A 26,818-nucleotide genomic window follows, 5' to 3' on the forward strand; every position below is an offset into this window, starting at 1 on the left:
AAACACCTGCATGAAGGCCAGGCAGAATATGGCTCTTGGTGTTTATTGCTCCACTGTGAAAGGAGAATGTGGCCTATCTCTCAGAGTTTGTTTTATTTTGCACCAGAAAACTTGTGAATTACTTGGAACCCCAGGGAGGCCTTTCCTGCCTTGGCCAAGGGCTACTACTGAGGTCTGATTATTAACTCTGCACCCTGGCACACTGCTTCAGTCAGAAAAGTGTAGTGCTTGTGGGGACAGAAATACAATTGATTGTTATGACAGTGACTCTGAGGGAGCAGGGAAAAGCCTTAAAAACTAAAACTGTCACCTTCCAAACCAGGGAAAATTGCATCTGCTCTCCCTGAAATTGTCAACTCCCTGGGACTGTGTGTGTGTTTCTTTAAGTCTTTTATCTCTGCATACCATAAATGGGCTTCCTGTAACTTTGGTTTCACTTTCATTCGGAAGCTGATGAAATTGCTGTAAGTTAACCAGCAATAGCTGATTGAACAGACTAGAGTCAGACGTGCCTAGTGGGAAATGCAGCTGTAAATACAGAGAAGTTCGCTTGTCATGCAGACCTGGCAGTTCTGAAGCTGGGAGCCCTTTCTATGCCGCTAGCCTGTGCACTGGCCTGTAGGATCCATCAGGCAGGTGAGCGTCAGCCCTCAATCGCTGTGGGTGAGGCTCTCTTATTCTTCTTGGGAACTGTTCCTATGGCAGGGAGTCCGTCCAGGGCTCTCACTTGCCTACTTTAAATATTGCTGTAGAAATGTCTAAAATGCTCAGAGATCTTTGCGGCCCTTTTCCATTCAGGCTGAAATAGTGTCTGTTTATTCGCTCTTCTGCACGATATCGTCAAATTACATTTACACTCCAGCACTTCTGCTCTGGTGACTTTCCTGCAAGCTGTCGTCGGAGAAGTTTGTGCTCTCTCGTTCTCCTTCTCCATTGGCTGTGTGTATTTGCCATCAGCTCATGCCACTGAAGTTCTGCTCTAAGAGATTAGAAGAAGGGAAATGGCGTAGGCCAGATTAAATATGGCTGCTGCAGAGAGGGGTTGGGCCATGAAGACCTTTCTATGCCAGGGAGAGGGGGGAGTTACCCAGACAGAAGGCCGATGGTGTTACTTCTGCTGCTGTCCTTAGGGTTCTCCCAGAAGAGGGTTCAGGTTTAACACCTGCTAGAGCCCCATCAGCAGGAGTCACTGAGTGCAGGGGTTGAGCCAGTGCATTCCCTGGCAGCCCTGGTTGTACCCACTTCCCTGGGCTGCACTGACCCTCAATGGCTGTATGAATGCAGGAGAAATTAGAGATCCTCAGTGCTGGGGTGTACTGAGGTCCAACTGTGTTGGATTGCCAGCTATCGCTTTAAGGTGGTGGGAGGAATTCCATGGTCCCATTTCCAGGCTAGAGGGCTCTGCAGCTAAGCATGTAACTGTGCCAGCAGTCACTTTGCAGACAGACAGCTTAAAGTAAAGTGGGGAGAATTGCAGCTCTCTGTTTTAGGGAGCAGACTGATTTGTGTCTCTTCTTAGTGTTGGGTTCTTGTGTGTTCTGAAATCTAAGAAAAAAACTTACATTTTTATTTAACTTCTCTGTGTGTGTGCTGTGAACACAAGAAGTGCCACTGTAACCTGGATTCCTGGTAAACCCTCCACCATCAGAAACCCTTACCAGGATATCAGCTGGCATAAATCGGCGTGAGCCCTGGAGGAGAGCTGGAGACATAGGCAGTTTTTGTTTAAAGCCAACTTTTGCATCCTCTCTAAATTTCAAAAGATAAGTCAGCTCAGCCTGATGGTCATGGGGGGATGGATGGGGGGAAGGAGGGAGGGAAGTGAGATCAAGTTTGTGGGAAAATCTGGAGTTATTTGAGCTAGAGCACCTTACAAGTGAGCTGATTTCAACAACCCACAAGTCTTTGAATGCTTTTTTACCTACATCACAGGAAAAAATGTAGACCCCTCCTGGGACCCCCCTGATCCCCAAGAGAGGGACAGCCCCTTATTCCTCCTGCTTTGGGAGCTCTGTGACTCAAGCTAGGACCAATGGGCCCTGAGTTCTTTGTATGTGGTGCCTCCATCTTGTGTCAAGGTGCATGTTGGCCAATATTGTCTCGTTTCTTAGTGTTCCCCAGTTTGTTTGTCTGGCAAGTGTACTACGTACTGAAAGAGAGGAGGCCCTTAAACTCACGCCACTGGACTCCCACTGCTGAGATCTACTGTGTGGGTGTGAGGCAATGCACCCTGTGTTTACACCCTACACACTATTGTAATAATCTTTGTACAAAATATGCCTTGTGAGGTATCGTTTGAAAACAACTTGATGGTCAATAATATCATGGTGAAATGTATGTTGCAACATTATATGTAAAGTTATGACATCCCTCTGTATTAGCACATGTTCAAAACCATAGAGACTAGCCTATACAAAAGTTGTTCAAGAGGTCTGTCTTAAACGAAGTAATGTGTGATTACCTCAATTTACAAAGTAGTGTTGCATGTCTGAGTTAATGACTCAAGATTGTCGAATAACAGGTTCAGCTGGAATTATTTAATCTAAGATTATCAATCAGAGATTAGTACAGCATTATACAGAATTCAGAAAGAAAGAAATACATTACCACTCTTTGTTGTTAGACCAAGAGCTGGATCTGTGTCTCTGCTTCACTGTATCTGGTGGGAGGCTCAGTTTTCACTCTCCAAGTTCCCATACCATTTGACATGGAGTGCACAGGCTCGGTGCTCTGGAACCACTCTGAATGAAGTTCAGACAGGGACTTCTTGTAGTGTGACTCCCCTTAGGGCGCACTCTCACTAGGGCAAGCCTCCTTCAGTGCTTCCTGGATCTGACCTCGGAGCGTTCAGCACCCCTGTTTCACACTGTGAGCTTTCCGTAGTGAGTCCACCTGGGGAAGCCTTACACTCCCCCCAAAGGGGCCCTGCACCCCAATTCTGCAGTCAGCAGTGACTCTCAGCCAGTGTTATAAAACAGAAGGTTTATTAGTTGTTGGGAACACAGCGTAGAACAGTTCTTGTTAGCGCAGAAGGTAGGAAGATTCAGCAAAGTCCATCTTGAGGGGATCCAGAGCTCAGAGCCCTGGGCTCTCTCCCCGAGTCCCAAACAAGTCTGTCCAGCTTCCAGCAGCCCACCCTCAGTCACGCCCTGTTGCCCCTCCTCTGTGCTTTGTCTCTTTCCTGGGCAAACTGGTCACCTAACCTTCACCTCTCACTTTGTTCTCCAACTGCTTCAGCTGGTTCCTTGCAAAATATGGGGCCTGGCCATCAGTTGCCGGGATACAGAGTGTCCAGCTGTTGCCTGGGCCCAGGGAGCAAGACAGAAGCCACACCTGCCCTCTACATTCTCTGCAATGATCACATACCCTTATTCCACCACCTAGATACTTATGCAACACATAGAGGAAACTGAGGCACACACAGAGTATTCAAACAAAACATTAAGAGAATCCCCACTTCATCACTCCAGTATCATTATATAGGGTTGTAGACAAAGAAATCCTCTTTGCCAAGACTCCCAGAAAAATATGTTGTGATGTCATTTCTATACATTTTTATTTTACCTGATTTATGTGTGAAGGCATGATTATTTACATCTGAGGGGACTAACAATTCTTCAAGATAACATCTCTCAGTGGGTCATTCTCACCCCGCAGTCATTCTTCCCTGGGGATTCCCCAACAGAAAACATCTGCTATAACAATCATCCCTTATTAGTTTCCTAAGTTGATATATGCTTATATAACCATTATCTATATTTATTTATAATGGAGGTGGTTTCCAAGAATATCTGAAGTTTTATAGACATGAAAGTGCCCAAGATTGTTAAAATATAGCATAATGCATAACATTCCTGAATATGGTTACTTATCAGTCAAGGACCAATATTCTGGACCTTAGAGTTCAGACATACTCTGTTGAAGACAAAGATTCTAAAGATTCTAATAATAGAATCATAGAAATGTGAGACTGGAAGGGACCTTGGGAAGTCATAAAGTCCAGCCCCTTGCACTGTGGCAGGACCAAGTAAACCCAGACCATCTCTGACAGCTGCTTGTCCAACTTGTTTTTAAAAGCTTCTAATGATAGGGACTCCACAACCTCCCTTGGAAGCCTATTCCACAATTTAGCTACCCTTATAGTTAGAAAGCTTTTCTAATATCTAACCTAAATCTCCCTTGCTGCAGATTAATCCCAGTACTTCTATCTATAAATGAATCAAATATACAGAAATAAAGAACTAAAAGGGTTAATATTTACTAATAGCTACACTAGTAAAAAGGGTCCTCAAGACCGCAAGGGGGGGACTGGCAGGAGACAAGCCAAATCTGCATTTCAGCAAACACAGGTGAGAAGAAAAAGCATGGCGCCTCCTTCTCCCCAGACTCTATTTTGCCTTCTTTACTGTTTGACCAAACTTTGTTTTGAGGTGTAATCTTCAGAAGAATCCACTTCAAGGGGTGTCTGGACTATAAAAGAGGCAAAAACATCCCAGTTCGTGTCTCTCTATCCCACCTCAGAAAACAAAGGAACTAGCCCTTTGACATTCCAGGTAGAGCCTGATGTGTGATTTTGTTCATTCCTGTTGCTGGGAATATGTGGTAGGATTTTACCTTGAACCAAGTCTAGCTTGTTAAGTTTTAGCTACTTAGTAAGCATTTTATCTTTATTTTTTCTTATAACCATTTCTGACTTTAATGTCTTATATTTGTACTCACTTAAAATGTATCTCTTTATAGTTAAATAAACTTATTTTATTTTTAATTTAAACTAATCCAGTGTTGTGTTTAAACTGAGCTGTTTGGTAACTCCAGTTAAAGTTATAAAATGTTGTGCACTGACCCCTTACAAGGGCCATGAATCTTTAATATCTGCACTGCCCAGGAGAGGGGTGGGCAGCGCCGAACACACATTTTTGGGAAAGTATGGGACTAGGAGTGTGTTGGGGTCACTCTGCAGGGAGTAACCAAGGCTAGTGGAAGCCAGTGTGTAGCTGGAGTGTTGCTGCTGGGGTCGCAGTTGCTGGACCAGGGCTGCGGTGATACACAGACACTCAGGGTGTGACCCGCATGTTGGCAAGCTGATTGTGAGCAGCCCAGACTGGGATCTGCAGCAGAAAGGCATTGTGAAGTACCCCAGGATGCAGAACAGGCAGTGACACACCTCACTGGTATGGACTGCACCCCGGAATGTGCCAGCTGGACTTGAATCAAGGACCATCATTTAAAATAAGAAGCCCTTATTCCTTATTTTTCAAACCGCAGAATGAGAAGGCCCGGTGCTAATCCTTAAATAGTACAGAATCTCAGCTTTTGTTTCCAATAATTCTGTTTTAAACCTTTGTGACATATGAGGGTACAGTCCAGATCAATGAGCAGCAGCAGCATCACCCCTGCCCTGTAACCTGGGGGCCCTCTACAATGCCTTGCTGCTGTAGCCTCCAACCTGGACTGCTCACAAACAGCCTCCAGTGTGTAAGTCACTCCCAGCTATGTCTGTGTGTGCTGCAGTCAGTCAGCCACACCTTGGCTGTTACTGGCCTTAAATTTACCATAGGGTGATCCTGGCATACTCCCAGTCCCAGGCTGCCTCCCAGAAAAGTAATGCCCAGCCCTCTCCTGGACAGTACACATATACTATGTTCATTATTCCTTTAAGGGAATAATATAGCAGTTTATTACTTTAAATAGAGTTATCCAGACACTTCAATGTAAACACATTGGATTAGGTAAAACATTAAAACAAGCTTATTAACTACAAAGAAATAGATTTTTAGTGAGTGCAAGTAATGAGGCATAAAAGTCAGAAATGGTTACAAGAAAAATAAAGACAGAAAGCTTACTAGTGTCTAATTTAACAAACTATATTAGATTCAAGCCAAGTTTTTCACCGATGCTTTCAGCAGTCTTACAGACCAAACTCTTTAAGTCAGGACCCCTCCCCCAGAGTCCAACAGTTGCTTCCTATGTCTTTTCAGGTATAGAGAATGTGATTGGTGGGGGGAGAGAGAGAGGAGGGACCCTAGGGGTGTCTACCCCTCCTTTTTATAATCCTGTCCCCCCTTTGAGAAGAATTTCCAACTGGGAGCAAGGCGACAGGCAGTCTGTGGATGGAACTGCATGCTTTTTCTTTGCCAGGATGTAGATTTTTGTCCTGCCCCTTTGCCTGTCAAAGAATGGCCACTTAGCAGGTAATTGTCCATCAGCCTTGTTTTCATCTGGCCAAGGCATCAGCTTGCCCTTTGTCTCTGAGGAACTGGTTTGGCCACTCCCCAGACTTACCTGGAAAACGTACTTTTAGTTATGATTTTAATTTATGCTAACTTTACATGTAACGCTCCTATGTGCTGTATTTTGCCATGATATGATTGATCAGCAAATGATGTGTTTTTAAACGACACTTCAGAAGGCATGCCTTGTACAAACATTTTTGCAATGGTGTGTAAGGTGTGAACCTGGGGGTCATTTCTGTCATTACCTTAGCATTAACTATTTTACCACTGTCCATTTTAGCCACTGGGATAGGGAAGGGGGTGGGTGGGAAGCTGTGGAGGTGAAATGGTGGTAGCTGATAGGAAATAATGCTGAGCAAGGACAGGAGGAGACATAAAAAGTAAGGGAAGAGAAAGAAAAAAGAAAAGGGAGGATGGGGAAGGAAGAGGAACAACAGACAGAGAGAATGGTGGTCACAGTTGGGACCGTTTTCCCCACTGCGTGATGCTGAGCATGATAACAAGGCCCTGAAGAAGTAACACACTGTGATGATAATGAAAAGTGAATTTACTCTATAAAGGCTGCATTCTGCTCTTAATATCTCATTGGGGTTGGTGAGGGCGCCACTGTGGAAGGAGGAGAGTGGTGAGTCCTAAATGGATGCCCTGGCCCCGAGATCATAATAAAAATGGAATTTGGCCAACTGCACAGAATGAGTTTAACATCCCTAGGCTAGAGGGAGGTGTACTGGGCTGGGAGCCAGGAGACCATGTGGTCCAGTCTCACTCCTGGTGTTAATATTCCTCTACACTTCACAGTCTGAGTATTGATCAAGGCTGGCATGTGCTAGATTCACAAAGGCACTTAAGGGCTGTGACACTGAGCATCACAATGCCTAACTTTCAGGCGTCTAGAAAATCACAGCAACACACTACAATTCACAAAGCCTGAGGTAGGTGCCCAGGTTCTGTATACAATGAATGGGGAGACACCGGCACCTTAGAATGCGGTTCATAACGCCAGCACGCTTGGTGGGGAGCTGCCTAAGCTAACCAGTGGGGGAAAAGTAAGAGGGGTGTGTGCTAAACCCTTCTGCAGGAATGTGTTTATCTCTGCTAGTGATTTTCAGCTGAGGGAAGATAAGTGCTTCTCCGCCTAACTTGGGGTGTGGGGCTATTCTGGGCTCAGAGGCTGCCTAGTGCCACACAAAACAATCATTAGCCCAGGAGCTAGGGAGACTCACCTGGAATGTGGGAAATCCCTGGTTTACATCCCCCTCTCTGCTGGAGGAGGAGCAGGGAATTGAACGTGGCTCTGCCATCTCTCAGGGCATGCTCTATCCACCATAGAGTGATTGTCACACTTTCCTCTGGCCCAATTAATATTTAAGTGGAACAGCTTAAACTAGAATATACCATAGCCTGGAACAGTTATCGGAGACTTGGTCAAATCTCTACTCTTCTGGCAGAGGAGGGATTTGAATTGGAGGTCTCCCATATCCATGATGTATGCCCTAACTATGGGGCTAAACATTGTGAAGGAAATGAGCTTCCCCCTCCTCCGCAACTGCTTTGTGTGGAGCTAGGGAGCCTCTCAGCTTGCCTCCCAGATCAGGTCTAATACACGAGATAGGTGCTCCTCTGCCTATCTTTCCCCAGGTGTGGATTGTTTTGGGGGTTGGCCAGGAGATAGACATCTGGAAACCTTGGGGGAGTCAGCAGTGCACATGAACGGAGGCAGAAACTTAGGCACCTGGGGAATTTGTGCTGCAAAAACTTAGGTGCTGAGCAGCCAAGTGAGTTCAGGCACCTACAGGGTTGGGCAGCAGCCAAGCAGCGGTTTTGTGGGTCATAGCAGTGCCTAAAAATGGGACTCAGGCACCTAAGTACCTTTGTGAATACCACCCTGTGTCCTTCTCCTCGGATGCCAACAAATATCATTCTCCCCCTTCTAATTGTAACCCTTCTGCCAGGCCAAGTTGATAGCAGCAAGGGCCGGGTTCAGTACATAGGGGTTCCCTCTCATCAAATGCAAATCTCCTCTCATCAAATCAAATGCAAAACTGGCTCGAGGCCCCTCTCGCAAGCAAAGAGTCTCGGTGTAACAGAGAATCTTTAATAACATGAGGTAAACGACATCAGCATTAAATTGGGAAAACACCACAACTAGTGTTCATTAACCAAACCATGAGCAAAGACCCATCCCAGAAAATTGGGCCACATCCTTTCCCTCGGGTTCTTGAGTCCCACAACCCAAACGTCTCTTGAGTCCAGCAATCCAAAAATCACCCAAAATCCAAAATGTCCAGCCCCAGAGTTCAAAAGTTCATCTGCAGAGTGTTACTCCCCAGTCCAGCTAAAAATGTGCCTGTGTGGGGGGAAAGAGGTAAGGGGTACCTTACATGACCTAGAAGCTGACTGCCCCACAGGGCTCTGCCCCACTCTCTCACAAACGGCTCCGCTGTCTCACAAACAGCTCAGCTTGCCATCTCACAAACGCTCCGCCAGCCTATCCATGAACAGCACCACTGCACTCTAGATCTTCCAGCTCCCCGCTACTTGACACAGTCTTCAGTGATTTCAGCTCATAGTAGCAGGAGCCTTAGTGCTGGTGCACCATAAGGCCAAAGTGAGCTCAGCATAGTACCTGTAGGGAGACTCTTAATAAGACCAAAAATTAGCTCTGACATTCCACAGTGGAGAGACAGGAGTGCAATTGATGTCGCACGCACGCACGCACGCACGCACGCACGCACGCACGCACGCACGCACGCACGCACGCACGCACGCACGCACGCACGCACGCACGCCAGGTACTAATACCTATCTCAAGCCTCTCTCAATTTACAGTTTTAGAATCCATGTCCCTTGCCTAGCGACTGCTATTTAGTTGATGGTGAGTCCCTCCATCATACAAAAGGCCAAGTACAGTTCCACTGTCCTTGATTCCCATAATCAGGGTAATAACAATTTATTCTTCCTGCCCCAATAACAGAGACATTGGGGATCCCACAGCAGCCAAAGTGACCATTTGGGCAGCTTTGGCCTCATTCTAGGTGGGGTGGGTGTGCCTATGCAAATGAGATCAGCCCCTGAAGTTCTTTTCCACAAGTTGCCACACCTCACCACCAGATGTCAGGGTGGAGCTCATCCTGACTCTGCTAACATCATAGAGGCAGTAACTGAGGACCTGAGATATTACCTAAGGTCAGTTCTAGCAGAGTTAGGAAAAGAACTCAGGTCTCTCCTGGGGCAGACCCAAGTCACTCCCACTTAGCCACACTGCCTTTTGGGAATGAGTGTGCTAAATCTGTGTGCTTAGCTATGCTGTCTGTACAATGGAGCTACCTCTTCCCAACCATGTGAACAAGGCAAGAGGCTGCAGGAAGAGCCAAACATTGGGCAAGTCTCATAAACCAGAGTGTTCAGAGGATTAGAGTAATGGGGAGAGGGTTGGTGCTGTGCCAGGGATGGGGTATGTGAGGCAGCCCCTGAACCTCTTCTGTTGAGCGTGGGGGGAGTGGAAGGGCCAAGCAGCCATAAGAAAATGGGGTTTGTGTTTGTTTTTATGCTATAAAGCAGCAAAAAAAAAGATGTTTTTAAAACTCTGGTGACCCCTCTTTTCCAGGTTGTTATAATTCAGCAACCACTTGTCCAATTCACATCAAATTTGGTAGAAATAGTTTACCTCAGCCCCAGACCTAGTGTTCCAATTTTGATGCTGATAGGATCTTCCTGTAGTTTATAGATGTAGGGTCAAAAACCAGGGTTATAAAGGGAACAATTACAGTCTTAACTATGGAATGACTACCATCATTCCATCATGCCAGGGTGGAGCAACCTCTTCCAAAGTGGGAATGACTCTGCTCAAACTGGGATGTGCGTGAGGCTAAACCTGCTGGGTTTAAGAGAATAAGCACATTCTCGTGTGCAGGTTTCCATAAGGCTCTTTAATTTCATATCACCATCTAAATGATAATGGTGACTTTCTGCTTTACAAGTTCACTTGCATCTTCAATCTTGCTACGTGCAGGAGAAAAGAGTAAATTCTGCTGCTATTTAAAAAGCATTATCATAAAATGGCACAAGGACAGACGATACTGAACTGAATCTCTTTTCCTAAATGATTTTTGCTTTATACCGTAACTTGAATTCTTTCATTGTAAGGCACCTCCTGGACTAAGGGTCCATTTCACTGACCATAGAGAAGCTGGAAATGTCCCAGTGATCCTGTAACTGCTGAGAAGTTTCTCCTGGGCTCATGAGGTAGGTGGTAGGAAGTTCTCATCCTTTCATTTGTTTTTAAAATGCTAATTTTTCTACTTGAAAGGGTGCATTAATGACTTTAGATGATCTGTATTTATCCAAGTGACACAGACCCAGAAATTGCAATGCCTTTTCTCACACTGCAGTATAAAAATAGATACAAAATACATTAAGGGTTTTTTTTCTTCTTGGCGACTTTCTCTTTGTCATTTTACAACCAGACTGTTACTCTACAAAAGTTAGTGATTTTTGTGATAATATTTTTCAAGGAATTTTGAAAATGCTAGTATTAAGGCCTTTGCCCAGAATATTGGACTGTAATTTGAGGTGGTGAATGGGGAAGCCCAAGTTTTGTTTTGCCTTGTAATGTCTTATGTTAAAAACAGTAGCAAACTTGCACATTTTGATGCAATTATTAACTAGCACAAGTCCTAGGATTCATATTGTGCTCAACAAATTTTGCCCAAATTACAGCACGTTGTTCACTTGTATTTGTTTTTTCTTTTCCTTTCTGATGTCTGGATCAAGGTACAATCAAGATGAGGATTTCCTTCCACTCCCACTGTGCAATGGGCAACCTCTCTCTGTGCAGTTATATCATTTTCTTTTTTACGCTCCATGTTCCTACACTGGAATCAGGTAGGAAGCCTCTTGTCACAGAGAGTATTCTACTGTTTTTCAACAGTTTTAATACCTTGATCTTTTGTTATTTTGAAACAATTCATAATAAGAGCATTTTATGTACGTTTGAGAAATAAAATCCTATTTTTGGAGGGGAGGCAGGGAAAAGATATTGATTTTTCTCCCTTTTTACTCCCCTTGGTCTCAGTGTAACTTGTACTCAGTGGACTTTTACATCATATTTCACCTTAAACTTTCCTCCTGCCTCATCGTAAACTTCTGCAACTCTGCCTATCACTATTCAATATTTTCATTAATGACTTGGATAATGGACTGGAGAGTATGTTGATAAAATTTGCAGATGACACCAAGCTGGGAGAGGTTGGAAGACAGGATTAGAATTCCAAATAATCTCCACAAATTGGAGAATTGGTCCAAAATCAACAGGATGGAATTCAATAAAGACAAGTGCAAAAGCACTTCACTAAGGAAGGAAAAATCAAGTGCACAACTACAAAATGGTGAATAAATGACTAGGTGGTAATGCTAGTAAAGGATTGGGGGCTGAAAAGGATCTGGCCTTATGGTGGATCATCAATTGGTAAGGTAATGAATCAGTGATGGAGGTCACAGCTTTCATGATTTTACGAGACCTCCATGACTTCCTGAAAATTATGATTCCGCTCAGGAAGAACTAAGGCTCCAGCCCCCCATGGCGAGGCTTGGGCTTCCATGATTTATTGTTTATTGCCCATGTCCTGCCCGTGACTTTTATTAAAATCTTTTAATTAAAACCCATATCAAAATCTTAGTTTTAAATATGAGTCAACAATGTGATGGAGATTACAAAAAAAAGGCTAATATCAGTCTTGGGTGTATCAGCAGGAGTGTTGCATGTAAGACACAGGAGGTAATTGTCCTGCTCTGGCTGGCACTGGTGAGGGCTCAGCCTGAGTACTGTGTCCAATTCTGGGTGCCACATATTAGGAACAATGTGGACAAATTGGAAAAAGTCCAGAGGAGAGCAACAAAAATGATGCATGGTTTAAAAACCCTGACCTTTGAGGAAAGGTTAAAGAAACTGGGTGTTTTTAGTTGTGATAAAACTAAAAACTAGTTGTGATATGTACCCAATTATATCCCACCACCTTAATTAGTTTACACCCAGCAAAATTAATTATACAGCAGACAGGAATAATCACAGAACCAGACAGAGATTATACAGACAAACAATAGCAAAGTGGGAACGATAATGACAAAACAATACAGAAGTGAGGATTTCACATCCTAGCTATTGATAAGTGAGTTCTTGCCAGACAGGATGCTATCAAACTAAGTTTCCTTTTACATTTTCTAGGCACTTCCCTTTCTCTGGAGGTGATAGGAATACAATCCTGTCCTGACAGTGCCTGACAGCCCAATAGCACCTTATTTCAATGTGACTAGTTTGGAATGTGAGGATGTGACCATTCGCTTCCCAGCTTATGGCTGCCTCTGCTGCTTAGCCAAAGGCCTTAGCCTAAGAACAGGGCCTCAGACTGTCACAGTAAGAGAAGGCCCTTACACCAGCAGACAGTGATTTTGATTCTTTCTTGTATACCTCTAGAACTAGCCAAGTGATAAGAATACACCTAAATTCTTAGAGTATAGGCCTTTACAGACAGGCCTGAATATCTATATCCTAACACTCCACCCCTTTTTTTTTCTTTTTCTTTTGGTATCCTCCTGCCCAGGTATCCCTGGAAAAGCATAGGACATATGGCGACACATTTCCTGATAGGGCCAGGCATCAAGGTGGAAGGTGTCGATATTCCATTTGTCCCACTGCCCCTTGTGTAGTATAGTGCCCTGCACCTTCTCTCGTACGGGCACACCACACCTATTCCAATTAGTGTTCCAGACTTCCCATTAGAGTGGGCCTGAGAAGGTTGGGTCCGGGTTGTCTAGTACACTGCAGGGTTTGGAGGGCTTATTCCATTACTTATAGGTTGTCTCCCTATGCAACCTAACACAAGTACAGTTAACAATACAAAATCCACAGCAACACCGAGTCCTGACCACTGCAGTATGGTCCAACATCTGAGACACCCCCAAAACACTGCCTCTCCTCCTTTGATGGGGACACGATCTTGTGTCCAGTTGCTGGCAGTTGCAACAAGCTGCCCCTGGAGGTTTTGCTTGCTTTTGTCCATATCATAAGTCCATTGAATGTTCACAGAGAAATGGGATATTGTCCAAACCAGCTTGACCACTTGGTATGGAATCAGGCAGTAAGCCCTGGCTTATTCACAGCAATAAGATTCACAGATCCATTTGTGCACCAAAATCCAGATAGCAGCATGTAAATGTGTGTAGTTTGGTTATGGGCTTGTGTAATTGTGCCTCCAGTAATATGTACATTCCCAGCAAAACACCTTATACACAGTACACCCAATTGTCCACCCCTTGCATAGGCTCCTCTATAGTCATAGGAGAGGGGCACATCCAAACATCTTCTATTGATTTACACTATTTTACACACCCCTCCATTAATTCCCAGTGAGCTCCTCCCCTTTTCATTATTTCCATAGGGCTTGTGGGGGCCACCTTAGCTGCCATTCCATTTCCAAGTACCACGGTAGCTATTACACAGGTGCTGGCCTCCTAGTTGAGCATTTTGCATTCCCATACACATCTTCCCCCAGGGTCAGCCTTTTGAAGCCATCCCCCACCCACATCATGAAGTTTTCTGTTCATTAAAACACAACAATGCTAGCAACAAGACAAACACCACAGACAAACAACACAAAACATAGATCCATGGTATTCTGAGTTATTCTTCCGCTGGCGCCAGCTTGCTTGTAGAGTGTCTGAAAAACAAAAGAAACAATTTCCACCCCCCTGGTGGGGACAGATTATTGCTTAATAATAATACCACTTTCTTTTACAAATTTCCTTGCTAATTGCAGGAAAAACAGAAGAATTACCTCCAGGCTGTCCTTATTTTGTTCTATAGTCAGGCTAGTGAATTACCTCACTCACTGGTCATTTATGAAACTCATGAGATGTTGTACCTCAGTTTCCCCTCTTGTACAACAGACCAAGTTTGCAATAGTTTCTCTGCTGTACCAAGCTTTAAGTTTATTCTCAGGTAATAGCTGAGACACAGCTTCAGATTTTAGCACTGTACACACACACACACACCCCTTAAGGTTAACCTGTCCCCCTTATTTTCAGGCTTGACTTGTTTTTTTTCACCTCCCTTTCCTGGAGGGCCATAATCTGAATCTTCTAGTAGCTTGTTTGCTGACCTGATGTATTTGTTATTTGCAGCTCCTTTGTGCCCATCAGCTAGGTAATTTGCATTTACACACAGAGGCTTACTAGCTTGCTTCTGGATCCAAAGCTGTTAGCAGCTCAGACACTGTCTTAAAAGGGAAGCATTTTACTTCCACCAGAGTTCTGATTACTTTCATCTCCTGCTCCAAAACACACAGAGATCTGAAAAAGAAAGCACAACCTATTGTGGCTCCTTTTGGAGCCCTATTAGGATTTTAATGAAGTACCATGTTTTATTTGCATTTCTTTTACCCTTCTTCAATATACACTGCACACGTCCTGGGAAAATGCAAATTCCTTCCATATAGTTTAACCTCCATAACATCATATTAGCCATATTAATTTTACACAAGGTGTAACTGCCTCCCCCATGCCCACAGAGTTTTCATGCACACCCACTAAAGCAACAATCTGATCCCCCAGAGCCATCCCAAGGCTCAGTGTTCCCATCATTCCTCCCCTTTTCCTTTTCTTTTACCTGTGCACACACACACAAAATTCTGTTTTGCCTAACATCCCTTGCACTGTAATTACTCTTTTTACACAACTGTACCCCGATTACACTTCCATCTTGTACAACTAGACATAACCAGGGGCATCCAAGTTAAGTTCCAAAAGAAACCCCTTCCATCCTTTAGTGATTTTGATTACATTACCCAAAAGTCAAATAATTTTGATCAGATTCTCTCTCTGCCTGCTGCCTGCAGCAGTCCCTTATAGACCATTTCTGTGGGAAAAGGGCCCATTTTCCCTCAGAATAGCTGTAAAGGCTTCTGTGGACAGAAGCATAGTGGTGGTAGTAGCCACTCTACCTGACCCCCTTGGATAATTTAATTACCAAGCTTCCTTCCAATGTGACTGCACAGAGTTGCACATACAGTTACATTTATATAACTGGGTTTTATCATTAAACAAAAACTTCCTTCTTGACATCTCACATAAGTATCCAAAGTACCCTCCATTAAAACTTCAGAAAAACAAAAGAGTGTGGAAAGGCAGGTTGCCCTTTGAAATTTTTTTTTCCACTCCCCCAGGACCAAGTCCCAGATCCAGTCTCTAAAGGTGGTCTGTTAACTCTGCTTTTGACTATAATCCTTTTGAGCCAAATCATCTTTCACTACCCCTAACTAATTTACAACCCTTCAGCAGCCCTTGCTGAAGCAGCACCAAACTTGAAAGATTACTGGCAGCTTCCCATAATGCTGCCCTTACTTCAAACCTCTCACAAGCAGACTGAAGTGCCTCCTTTCCCTGGAAGGCATTCAGCCCCCATGGGCAGGGACCTTCTTCCACTACCCATATACCAAGGAGGGTGGGCTCCTCAGCCACCCCCCATACCTCTGGGTCCCCTAACACTTCCTCCATTTCCTTTTTAATCTCATCCCAGGTTGACCCCTGCACCTGGTATGGGCCCTGGTTCTTCCTTATCCATTTATCCAAAAAATCCTTTCCCTGGCTTGCCAGAACCCGCAACTACCATCACGAGAGTTTGCGATACCCCCTCCAAGCAGCTGCGCGGACTGTTGGGGAGAGGGACTTACAGGCTGCCACTCACCTATCCAATGCGATGCATCCGAGTCACCGGCACCAAGATGTTAGGGGGCTTATTCCTTCACCCACTTACTTCCCTGGTCCTTCTCTCATGAACAGAGAGCAACAATACCCGAAGTCCAAAGGTGCACACAATTCGATGTTTATTGGGGTGAACTTCCAGCAAGCATGATTCCAGTTTCCTTCCTTAGTATCCTCCTTCCCAGCTCTGACACCACAGAGCCTTACACCTGTGTCCGTGTTCCCATTCCTACCCTTAGCCAAACATGATTCCAACTTCCTTACTCCCATTCCCTGTTCCCATTTCCCCCTTTAGCAAAACATGATTCCAATTTTCTTACCCCCATTCCCTGTTCCCATCTCCCCCACCCACATACCCACCCCCTCCCACCCACACCCACTCACTTCCTCATTGACTACAGATTATATAGTAAAACTTGAGTTCTGCTTAGCTATACCTTAACCAATCATTTTCCTGAAATTGAACTAACCAATCCTAACATATTGTAACATGATTATATACCCAATTATATCCCACCACCTTAATTAGTTTACACCCAGCAAAATTAATTATACAGCAGACAGGAACAATCACAGAACCAGACAGAGATTATACAGACAAACAATAGCAAAGTGGGAACTATAATGACAAAACAATACAGAAGTGAGGATTTCACATCCCAGCTATTGATAAGTGAGTTCTTGCCAGACAGGATGCTATCAAACTAAGTTTCCTTTTACATTTTCTAGGCACTTCCCTTTCTCTGGAGGTGATAGGAATACAATCCTGTCCTGATAGTGCCTGACAGCCCAATAGCACCTTATTTCAATGTGACTAGTTTAGAATGTGAGGATGTGACTGTTCGCTTCCCAGCTTATGGCTGCCTCTGCTGCTTAGCCAAAGGCCTTAGCCTCAGAACAGGGCCTCAGACTGTGACAGTAAGAGAAGGCCCTTACACCAGCAGACAGTGATTTTGATTCTTTCTTTTATACCTCTGTAATTAGCCAAGTGATAAGAATACACCTAAATTCTTAGAGTATAGGCCTTTACAGACAGGCCTGAATATCTATATCCTAACAAGTGTCACAATGATTCATCCCCTCTTCCATTCCTTGTAGGCTTTCTGCTTTCTTTTAATAGCCTGTTTGAGACGCTTGCTCATCCAGCTTGGTCTGTAACCCTTCCCTACAAATTTTTCTCCTTGCTTGGGATTCAGGCTTCAGATAGCTTCTTCAACTTTGAACTGGTAGTTCTAGTTCTAATTCCTCTATTTTGTTACACAGGCTCCTTGCATTGGTGTACAAACATCTTAACTGTTGCTGCTTGGCTTCATTCAGATTCCTCACCTGATTGAGTACAATTATTTTACTTACAGTATTACCTACCTGACTGTTAGCTTCATTGGTATTGGCACTATCTTTCCTCTTACTGTCCATTCTCTTACCTACTTTCTCCTTTCTCCATTGGTGTATTCTCTCTTGATTTTCTTCCTGGTCAATATTAGGATAAGGTGTGGGGATTACATGAGCTTCTCCCAGCTGTCTACCCCCAAGTTCCTAGTTTAAACTTTGTTAATCAGTTGTGCCATCTTCCGTCCCAGAAGTCTGTTTTCCTCCCTACTCAGGTGGAGTCCATCCCATGAGAACAGTCCTCTCTCCGTGAATCCCTCTCACTCATGAAATATCCCAAAGCCCTCCTTATAGCACCACTGCGTGAGCCATCTCTTGATCATCATAATCTTGTCTTGCCTTCCCTCTCCTCCTCTAGGGACAGGCAGAATCTCACTGAAGATCATCTGAGCCTCCATTTCTTTAAGCGTCTTCCCCAGCTTGGCATAGTCTCCTTTGACACATTCCAGTGAGAATCTAGCTGTGTCATTTGTTCCCACATGAAGGACAATCGGTGAATTCTTTCCTGCTCCCATTAGAATCCTCTTCAGCCTCAGATCCACATCCTGTATCTTAGCTCCTGGCAGACAGCACACCTTTCTATTCTCTGGATCAGTTCTGGTGACAGACCGTTGAAACGGATCTTTAATGGCCCACAGCTGGGCAAATTGTTACCGGCACCAGTAAAAATTTAGAAAACAATATGCTTAATGCATAGTAATTTATTTGAGAAAGAATAACACAAGCAGTAAAGGTTACATAATGCACTTCTCCTTAATAAGCTTCAATTCCTCAAGCATAAACATTCAGTAACTATGCTGGCCTTACACAGTATCCTGATTAGCAAACAAAGCAGGTATAGCTACTGATTCTAGATGGAGACTTCTTTTCTTCTGTTCTTTCCCCTCTCAGGTATTTGGTCTGTCAAATGTCCCCTGGAAGCAGGGTCTTGGTTACCCCGAGGCCCTCTGGTTCAAAAGTCCCTTGAAACAGCGTCTTGGTTACCCCGAGGTCTTCTGTGTCACAGCATCATGAACCTCTTCAGATGTTAATTGGGGAACTAACTTAACTAATTTATAACTTTTGCTCTCAAAGGAGTCACATATCCCAGAAATATGCCCTGTGGGCGTTCATTACTGGTTTTCTCTAATTAATATTTTAGAAGGGACTGCAAAATAGGCACAGACCAAAGATCAATCAATTTTTATCCTCTCATTAATCATTCACTTAAGCTTTTAGCGTGATGCCATCCAAAAAGTGTCATTTTGAGCCTGTGTCAGCCTGTGCCAACTCCACTGATCGCATGATTTTATGTCTTTTTTACTTTGGTGAGCCGGTTGCCCTGGCTGATATATTCCAAAGTTTGATGTTGAAGCATATATGCAGCTAGAGCTTTTATTAATTATTTAAGTGCAGTTCAGCACTTCCAGTACATTTTCCACACCATCTACGTAATGCTAAGCGAATGATTCTCCCAGAATCCTCTAGCAAATTCAGACATACCAAGCCACACCAAACTCACGCTTGCCACATTTATTCATATCAGTCACAGCAATTCATAATAATTCAGCACCGTCCCAACACAGGCCTGTCTGTTCTTCTTAGTAGGGAGTCCCCAATCATATAGACCTGCCTTTTTCTGGTGTTGGTGTGATTTTCCAGCCTTCCTCCTGTTCCTTCTGGCTGCGAGTCCTCTTGTCTTTTGTTCTCCCTTGCAATCTTAGCACTTCTTAGGAATGTGTATTTTTGCAATATTAGCCCTGTTCTCACCAGATTCTGTGAGCAGGCCCTGCCTCATACCAGGCCTCTGATACAAGGGCTTATGTCTCAGGCTCTCTTGCTACTACAGGTTCCAGTCTAGCAAACAGTCTTCCACAGGTTAATTGTTCTGGTTGCAGGCATTAGCCAGGTCACAAAATTTAGAGACAGAGCCCACCCATTTTTTAATCCTCTCTGGATTGGTCTTAACTAGGAAAAGTGTCTGAGTTTAGTGCAGGGTCAGTTAACACGTGCTAGCTAAGCCTGTCCTAACTTGACCAGTTTTCCAGTGCAGATACAGTGAGACACCATGAGTTCAGTTTTAGCTGGTCAAGTTGCAGTCTAGGCGGTTGTGAGAGATCAGCATGCATTACCTATGAAAACAATCCAGCTCCCCTCTGGTCTAACTTTCTGTGTGTCTCGGTTCCCTTAACAGTGAATTTCAAGGTGATTGGACCTGATCATCCCATCACAGTCTCTGCAGGGGAAGATGCCCTTTTACCTTGTCACCTCTCCCCCAGCATGAATGCTCAGGAGATGGAGGTGCGCTGGTTCCAATCCAAGTTCTCTGAACTTGTCTATCTGTATCAGCATGGAAAAGATCAGACTGAGGTGCAAATATCAAAATATCGGGGCAGAACAGAGCTGCTGAAGGACGGTATCGTGGATGGAAGAGTTGCCCTGCATATACGCAACATCACCCCCTCTGACCAAGGACAGTTTATCTGTTTCTTCCGATCACCCAGCTTTCATGGGGAAGCCACTCTGGAACTGAAGGTGACAGGTCAGTAACTTGGCTGCTAATTTGAGTTCCCAGAAGAAGAAGAATTTCTTTTGAGGTGTAACTTAATGTGTCTCATTTTCATGCCAGTATCCAGAATTCCCTTCTATCTTTCTAGTAAAGAAAGGTGTAATACAAGCTAGTGGCTGGAAGTTGAAGCTAGAGAAATTCAGACCGGAAATAAGACATAATTTTTTAATAGTGAGAGTCATTAACCATTGGAACAATTTACCAAGACTTGTGGTGGATTCTCCATCCCTTGCCATTTTAAAATCAAGATTGGCTGTTTTTCTAAAACATCTGCTCTCAGAATTGTTTTGGGGGCAGTTCTCTGGCCTGTGTTATGCATGAGGTCAGACCAGATGATCACAGTGATCCCTTCTGGCCTTGGAATCTATGAATCTGTGAATAAACCTATTAAAGCTTTTTAAAAGACTATTAGATCTTTAATCTTCGAGAAAACAGCAGATTTGGGATGAGGGTTAGGGGAATGTTTTTGGGTAAGAGAATGTTTAGGCTCCCAATCCCCTTCTCTCTTACAAGGGGTAAAAAGGGATCTTCCCTTCCCACCAGTTTTAAACCCCTCTTCCTGTGGCCTGCCCTCAATAGATGCCTGATTCTGTTCAAAGGCATCAGCTAAAAAAACCATCTCATCCACAGACTTTACATAGAATCATAGAATAACAGAGTTGGAAGAGACCTCTGGAGGCCATCTAGTCCAACCCCTGTCCAGAGCAGGACCAATCCCAACTAAATCGTCCCAGCCAGGGGTTTGTCAAGCCTGACCTTAAAAACTTCTAAGGAAGGGGATTCCACCACCTCCCTACGTAACACATTCCAGTGTTTCACCACCCTCCTAGTGAAAAAGTTTTTCCTAATATCCAACCTAAATCTCCCCCACTGCAACTTGAGGCCATTACTCCTTGTCCTGTCATCTGCTATCACTGAGAATAGTCTAGAACCATCCTCTTTGGATCCACCTTTCAGGTAGTTAAAAGCAGCTATCAAATCCCCCCTCATTCTTCTCTTCCGTAGACTAAACAATCCCAGTTCCCTCAGCCTCTCCTCATAAGTCATGTGTTCTAGACCCCTAATCATTTTTGTTGCCCTTTGCTGGACTCTCTCCAATTTATCCACATCCTTCTTGTAGTGTGGGGCCCAAAACTGGACACAGTACTCCAGATGAGGCCTCACCAATGTCGAATAGAGGGGAACGATCACGTCCCTCGATCTGCTCGCTATGCCCCTACTTATACATCCCAAAATGCCATTGGCCTTCTTGGCAACAAGGGCACACTGTTGACTCATATCCAGCTTCTCGTCCACTGTCACCCCTAGGTCCTTCTCTGCAGAACTGCTGTCTAGCCATTCGGTCCCTAGTCTATAGCGGTGCATTGGATTCTTCCGTCCTAAGTGCAGGACTCTGCACTTGTCCTAGTTGAGCCTCATCAGATTTCTTTTGGTCCAATCCTCCAATTTGTCTAGGTCCCTCTGTATCCTATCCCTACCCTCCAGCGTATCTACCACTCCTCCCAGTTTAGTGTCATCCGCAAACTTGCTGAGGGTGCAATCCACACCATCCTCCAGATCATTAATGAAGATATTGAACAAAACCGGCCCCAGGACCGACCCTTGAGGCACTCCGCTAGATACCGGCTGCCAACTAGACATGGAGCCATTGATCACTACCCGTTGAGCCCGACAATCTAGCCAACTTTCTACCCACCTTGTAGTGCATCCATCCAGCCCATACTTCTTTAACTTGCTGGCAAGAATACTGTGGGAGACGGTGTCAAAAGCTTTGCTAAAGTTGAGGAATAATACGTGCACTGCTTTCCCTTCATCCACAGAACCAGTTATCTCATCACAGAAGGCAATTAGATTAGTCAGGCATGACTTTCCCTTTGTGAATCCATGCTGACTGTTCCTGATCACTTTCCTCTCATCTAAGTGCTCATGCTATACTTGGTATGGGGTGTTGTGGTACCACCCTTCTAGAAAAGTCAAGTAGAGTTGGACCTTGCAAAGGGAATTAAAATCAATAGTAAAAGGTTCTATAGCCATATAAATAAGAAGAAAACAAAGAAAGAAGAAGTGGGACTGCTAAACACTGAGGATGGAGTGGAGGTCAAGGATAATCTAGGCATGGCCCAATATCTAAACAAATGCTTTGCCTCAGTCTTTAATAAGACTAAAGAGGATCTTAGGGATAATGGTAGCATGACAAATGGGAATGAGGATATGGAGGTAGATATTACCATATCTGAGGTAGAAGAGAAACTCAAACAGCTTAATGGGACTAAATCGGGGGGCCCAGATAATCTTCATCCAAGAATATTAAAGGAATTGGCACATGAAATTGCAAGCCCATTAGCAAGAATTTTTAATGAATCTGTAAACTCAGGGGTTGTACCGTATGATTGGAGAATTGCTAACATAGTTCCTATTTTTAAGAAAGGGAAAAAATGTGATCCGGGTAACTATAGGCCTGTTAGTTTGACATCTGTAGTATGCAAGGTCTTGGAAAAAATTTTGAAGGAGAAGGTAATTAAGGACACTGAAGTCAATGGTAAATGGGACAAAATACAACATGGTTTTACAAAAGGTAGATCGTGCCAAACCAACCTGATCTCCTTCTTTGAGAAAGTAACAGATTTTTTAGACAAAGGAAACGCAGTGGATCTAATTTACCTAGATTTCAGTAAGGCATTTGATACCGTGCCACTTGGGGAATTATTAGTTAAATTGGAAAAGATGGGGATCAATAGGAAAATTGAAAGGTGGATAAGGAATTGGTTAAAGGGGAGACTACAACGGGTCCTACTGAAAGGTGAACTGTCAGGCTGGAGGGAGGTTACCAGTGGAGTTCCTCAAGGATCGGTTTTGGGACCAATCTTATTTAATCTTTTTATTACTGACCTTGGCACAAAAAGTGGGAGCATGCTGATAAAGTTTGTGGATGATACAAAGCTGGGAGGTATTGCCAATTTAGAAAAGAACAGGGATACCCTACAGGAGGATCTGGATGACCTTGTAAACTGGAGTAATAGTAATAGGATGAAATTTAATAGTGAGAAATGTAAGCTCATGCATTTAGGGATTAATAACAAGAATTTTAGTTATAAGTTGGGGATGCATCAATTAGAAGTAACAGAGGAGGAGAAAGACCTTGGAGTATTGGTTGATCATAGGATGACTATGAGCCGCCAATGTGATATGGCCGTGAAAAAAACTAATGCGGTCTTGGGATGCATCAGGAGAGGTATTTCCAGTAGGGATAAGGAGGTTTTAGTACCGTTATACAAGGCACTGGTGAGACCTCACCTGGAATACTGTGTGCAGTTCTGGTCTCCCATGTTGAAGAAGGATGAATTCAAACTGGAACAGGTACAGAGAAGGGCTACTAGGATGATCCGAGGAATGGAAAACTTGTCTTATGAAAGGAGACTCAAGGAGCTTGGCTTGTTTAGCCTAACTAAAAGAAGGTTGAGGGGAGATATGATTGCTCTCTATAAATATATCAGAGGGATAAATACCGGAGAGGGAGAGGAATTATTTAAGCTCAGTACCAGTGTGGACACAAGAACAAATGGATATAAACTGGCCACCAGGAAATTTAGACTAGAAATTAGACGAAGGTTTCTAACCATCAGAGGAGTGAAGTTTTGGAACAGCCTTCCAAGGGAAGCAGTGGGGGCAAAAGATCTATCTGGCTTTAAGATTAAACTCGATAAGTTTATGGGGGAGATGGTATGATGGGATAATATGGTTTTGGTAATTAAATATTCATGGTAAATAGGCCCAATGGCCTGTGATGGGATATTAGATGGGGTGGGATCTGAGTTACCTAGGAAAGAATTTTCTGTAATATCTGGCTGATGAATCTTGCCCATATGCTCAGGGTTTAGCTGATCACCATATTTGGGGTTGGGAAGGAATTTTCCTCCAGGGCAGATTGGAAGAGGCCCTGGAGGTTTTTTGCCTTCCTCTGTAGCATGGGGCACGGGTCACTTGCTGGTGGATTCTCTGCTCCTTGAAGTCTTTAAACCACAATTTGTGGACTTCAATAGCACAGACATAGGTGAGAGGTTTTTTGCAGGAGTGGGTGGGTGAAATTCTGTAGCCTGCGTTGTGCAGGAGGTCAGACTAGATGATCATTATGGTCCTTTCTGACCTAAATATCTATGAATCTATGAATGTGTTTGTGTGAGTGTCCTGTGCCTAGCACTTCTCAGGAGTGTGTGTGTTTTTCCAATATCAGCCCTGTTCTTGCCAGATTCTGTAAACTTAGAAGCAGGCGTGTTCTATAGCAGGGCCTGCCTTTTGCTCACAGCCTGACTTTCGCTAACTTTGCTTTAGATCAGCAAAGCTTGCCCACTACTTTAGTTCAGGCCTCATACCGGGCCACTGATACAAGGGCTTGTGTCTCAGACTCTCTCTTTCCACTACAGCCTGTATGTCGACACGCAACAGATCCACTGGCCACAAATGTGTGAGTGAGAGAGAGAGTGGCGGAGGAGGCAGCAGGCCACATGTGCTCCTCTCCCTTACTCTGTACGAGGGCTGTGGAGTAACTGCTCACCTGCTTCTGTAGCTTGGCCCTTGAGGTTTCTAATCCTCAGCCCCTCATACATTCCATAGAGTCATAGATGTTAAGGCCAGAAGGGACTTTTATGATCATCCAATCTGACATTCTGTCTGACACAGGCCAGAGAATTTTACCCAGTGATTCCTGCATCCAGCCCAGTAACTTATAGGTGAGCTAGAGCAATGTTTTTTGTTTTTTTCGGAAGAGAGTTACAATTCTGATTTAAGGACTACAAGAGATGGAGACTCCACCATGTCCCTTGTTCCAGTGATTAAGTACATGCACTGTGAAAAATTTGCACCATATTTTTTCTGTCTTTAACTTCCTGCCACTGGAATTGTTATTTCCTGGAGCTCACAGCCAGTTTAGTTGGGCTGCTCTCTCTGTTCAATGATACAGTCTATCATTTTATTCCTGATCTGAAATATGCTGTTCACATTGAGATAGGCTTCCAGCTTTAGGGCTCAGGCAATAGTGAAACACTTCTCATAGCCAGAGCTCAGCAGTGACACAGTGAAAGGCAGAAGGGACAACGATCCACTTTTCCCTTCTCTTGAAGAATTAAATGCTCACCTTCCAGGCTGAAGGGATCCATATAGCTTGTGTAGGGTTCACACATGTCACTCCATTCGCTTCCAGGTCTGGGCTCTACTCCTCGCATCTCTATTGACAGCTACCAGAGCAGAGGGATCTACATGGTGTGTGAATCTGCTGGATGGTACCCGGAGCCCCAGGTACAGTGGAGAGACCGGAGGGGGCACCACTTACCATCCCTGACAGAAAAAATAACTCAACATGATAATGGCCTGTTTGAAGCACAAATTTCCATTATTGTAACAGAAACTTCCAGTCGGGATCTGTCCTGCTCAGTCAGCAACTCCCACCTCAACCAAGGAAAAGAATCCGTGATCTACATTGCAGGTTGGTGTCCATGAAAACCACACAGTTCAGCAACTCAGCAAAAATGTGATACGTTTAGGGCTAATTTAAGTATTGGATTTACAACATGCATGTGCATAGAGCTGCTCTGAGGCTATTCATTAAAACACAGCGTGTGGTGAATTTAGGGAAGGTTAGACTTCATGAACCTGCCTTCCAAACTGCAGATGGAGTATAATGAAACATGACTAATTTTGGTGGGGAGTGTTCAATAGTGTGTTTTCTTGTTGCTAACACTGTTAACGTGCCTGGAGTTGAATTGACATTCACAATGGAGAGGGAGTCTTGAAACATTTCCGTAGTGTAGAAAAGGCCCCTTTGTGCAGCCAGAATGGGCTCTCCAAACTGGAGCTCTGAGGAAAATGGTTTCCTGTCCCATGAAGATTTCCAAATTTTCAAAAAATTTCCTTTTCCCCATGGGGACAAAACTGACACTTTTCAAAAGTTTTCATTAAAACAAGAAAGAGAGACACCCCGCCACACACACACTTCATAATAGCCTGCTGGTCAGGGCTCTTACCTGGGATTGGGGGTCAAATCCCTGCTCCAAATCAGGCAGAGCAGGAATTTTACTCTGGATATCCCCTGTGAGTGTCCTAGCCACTGGGCTAGTGGCTATTCTGGGGTTTTCTCCTCTGGTTTTAACTAGAAATCCCATCCTGGACCCAAGAACCCTTTCCTGTAAAATATTTGGCTGTGATGAATTGGTGTTTTCTGACAAAAAACAAAAAAATGTAGTTGAAAAATTCCTGATAATTTCTACTTCCAACCAGTGGCACATGATCACCACAAAAGTCTTACTAGTGATACATCTGTTCTAGCAATGTTTCCAAGTTAATGAGGCTTTGTCTTGTAGATCCTTTCTTCCTGACGGCCTACCCCTGGAATGTGGCTGTGTACATACTCCTGGTTGCTTTGGGTTTGCTCATTTTCACGGCCAGCTACTTCTTCTGGAAGCAACACAAGACGAAAGGTAATGTTATAAGGGGAGAGTACAGTGTACTCAGAGATTTCCTTTAAAATATAAATTAGTCTAGAGTGGAGGTGGCTTCTCCATAGTTAAAGATGCAGCTACATTTTTATTTTAAGCCATATTTTGCATCATCTCTAAATTTCCCAGGAAAAGTCAGATGATGAGGAGTGCGGTGGCACCTTAAAGACTAACAGGTTTATTTGGGCATAAGCTTACATGGGTAAAAAACCCACTTCTTCAGACTTTTTACCCACAAAAGCTTATGCCCAAATAAACCAGTTAGTCTTTAAGGTGCCACCAGGTGCCTCATTGTTTTTGTGGATACAGACTAACATGGCTACCTCTCTGATACTTGGTACCATAAACTGGAAGTTCAGGACAGGCCCTGGGGTGTAATTTGTGAGGGAAATCTGAAGTCTTCC

At 44.0% G+C, this 26,818-nt stretch overlaps 1 protein-coding gene across 3 annotated transcripts in view; it reads left to right on the forward strand.

Moving 5' to 3' along the window:
* Positions 1-450: 450 nt before the first annotated feature.
* Positions 451-26,818, forward strand: part of LOC144275097 (butyrophilin subfamily 1 member A1-like) — a 46,528-nt gene continuing 20,160 nt past the window's right edge. For 2 of the 3 annotated variants that reach the window (XM_077834229.1, XM_077834231.1), the window contains exons 1-6: positions 451-636; positions 10,380-10,478; positions 11,007-11,117; positions 19,552-19,899; positions 25,124-25,405; positions 26,280-26,396. In XM_077834229.1, coding sequence (XP_077690355.1) covers positions 11,018-11,117; positions 19,552-19,899; positions 25,124-25,405; positions 26,280-26,396 — 847 coding nt within the window. In that variant the 5' untranslated portion in view covers positions 451-636; positions 10,380-10,478; positions 11,007-11,017. Of the gene's footprint in view, positions 664-10,379; positions 10,479-11,006; positions 11,118-19,551; positions 19,900-25,123; positions 25,406-26,279; positions 26,397-26,818 lie in introns of all 3 variants that reach the window. The other variant, XM_077834230.1, reaches the window with a different exon arrangement.

The sequence above is a fragment of the Eretmochelys imbricata genome, chromosome 14, assembly GCF_965152235.1.
Source record: "Eretmochelys imbricata isolate rEreImb1 chromosome 14, rEreImb1.hap1, whole genome shotgun sequence".
Classification (NCBI taxonomy): domain Eukaryota; kingdom Metazoa; phylum Chordata; order Testudines; family Cheloniidae; genus Eretmochelys; species Eretmochelys imbricata.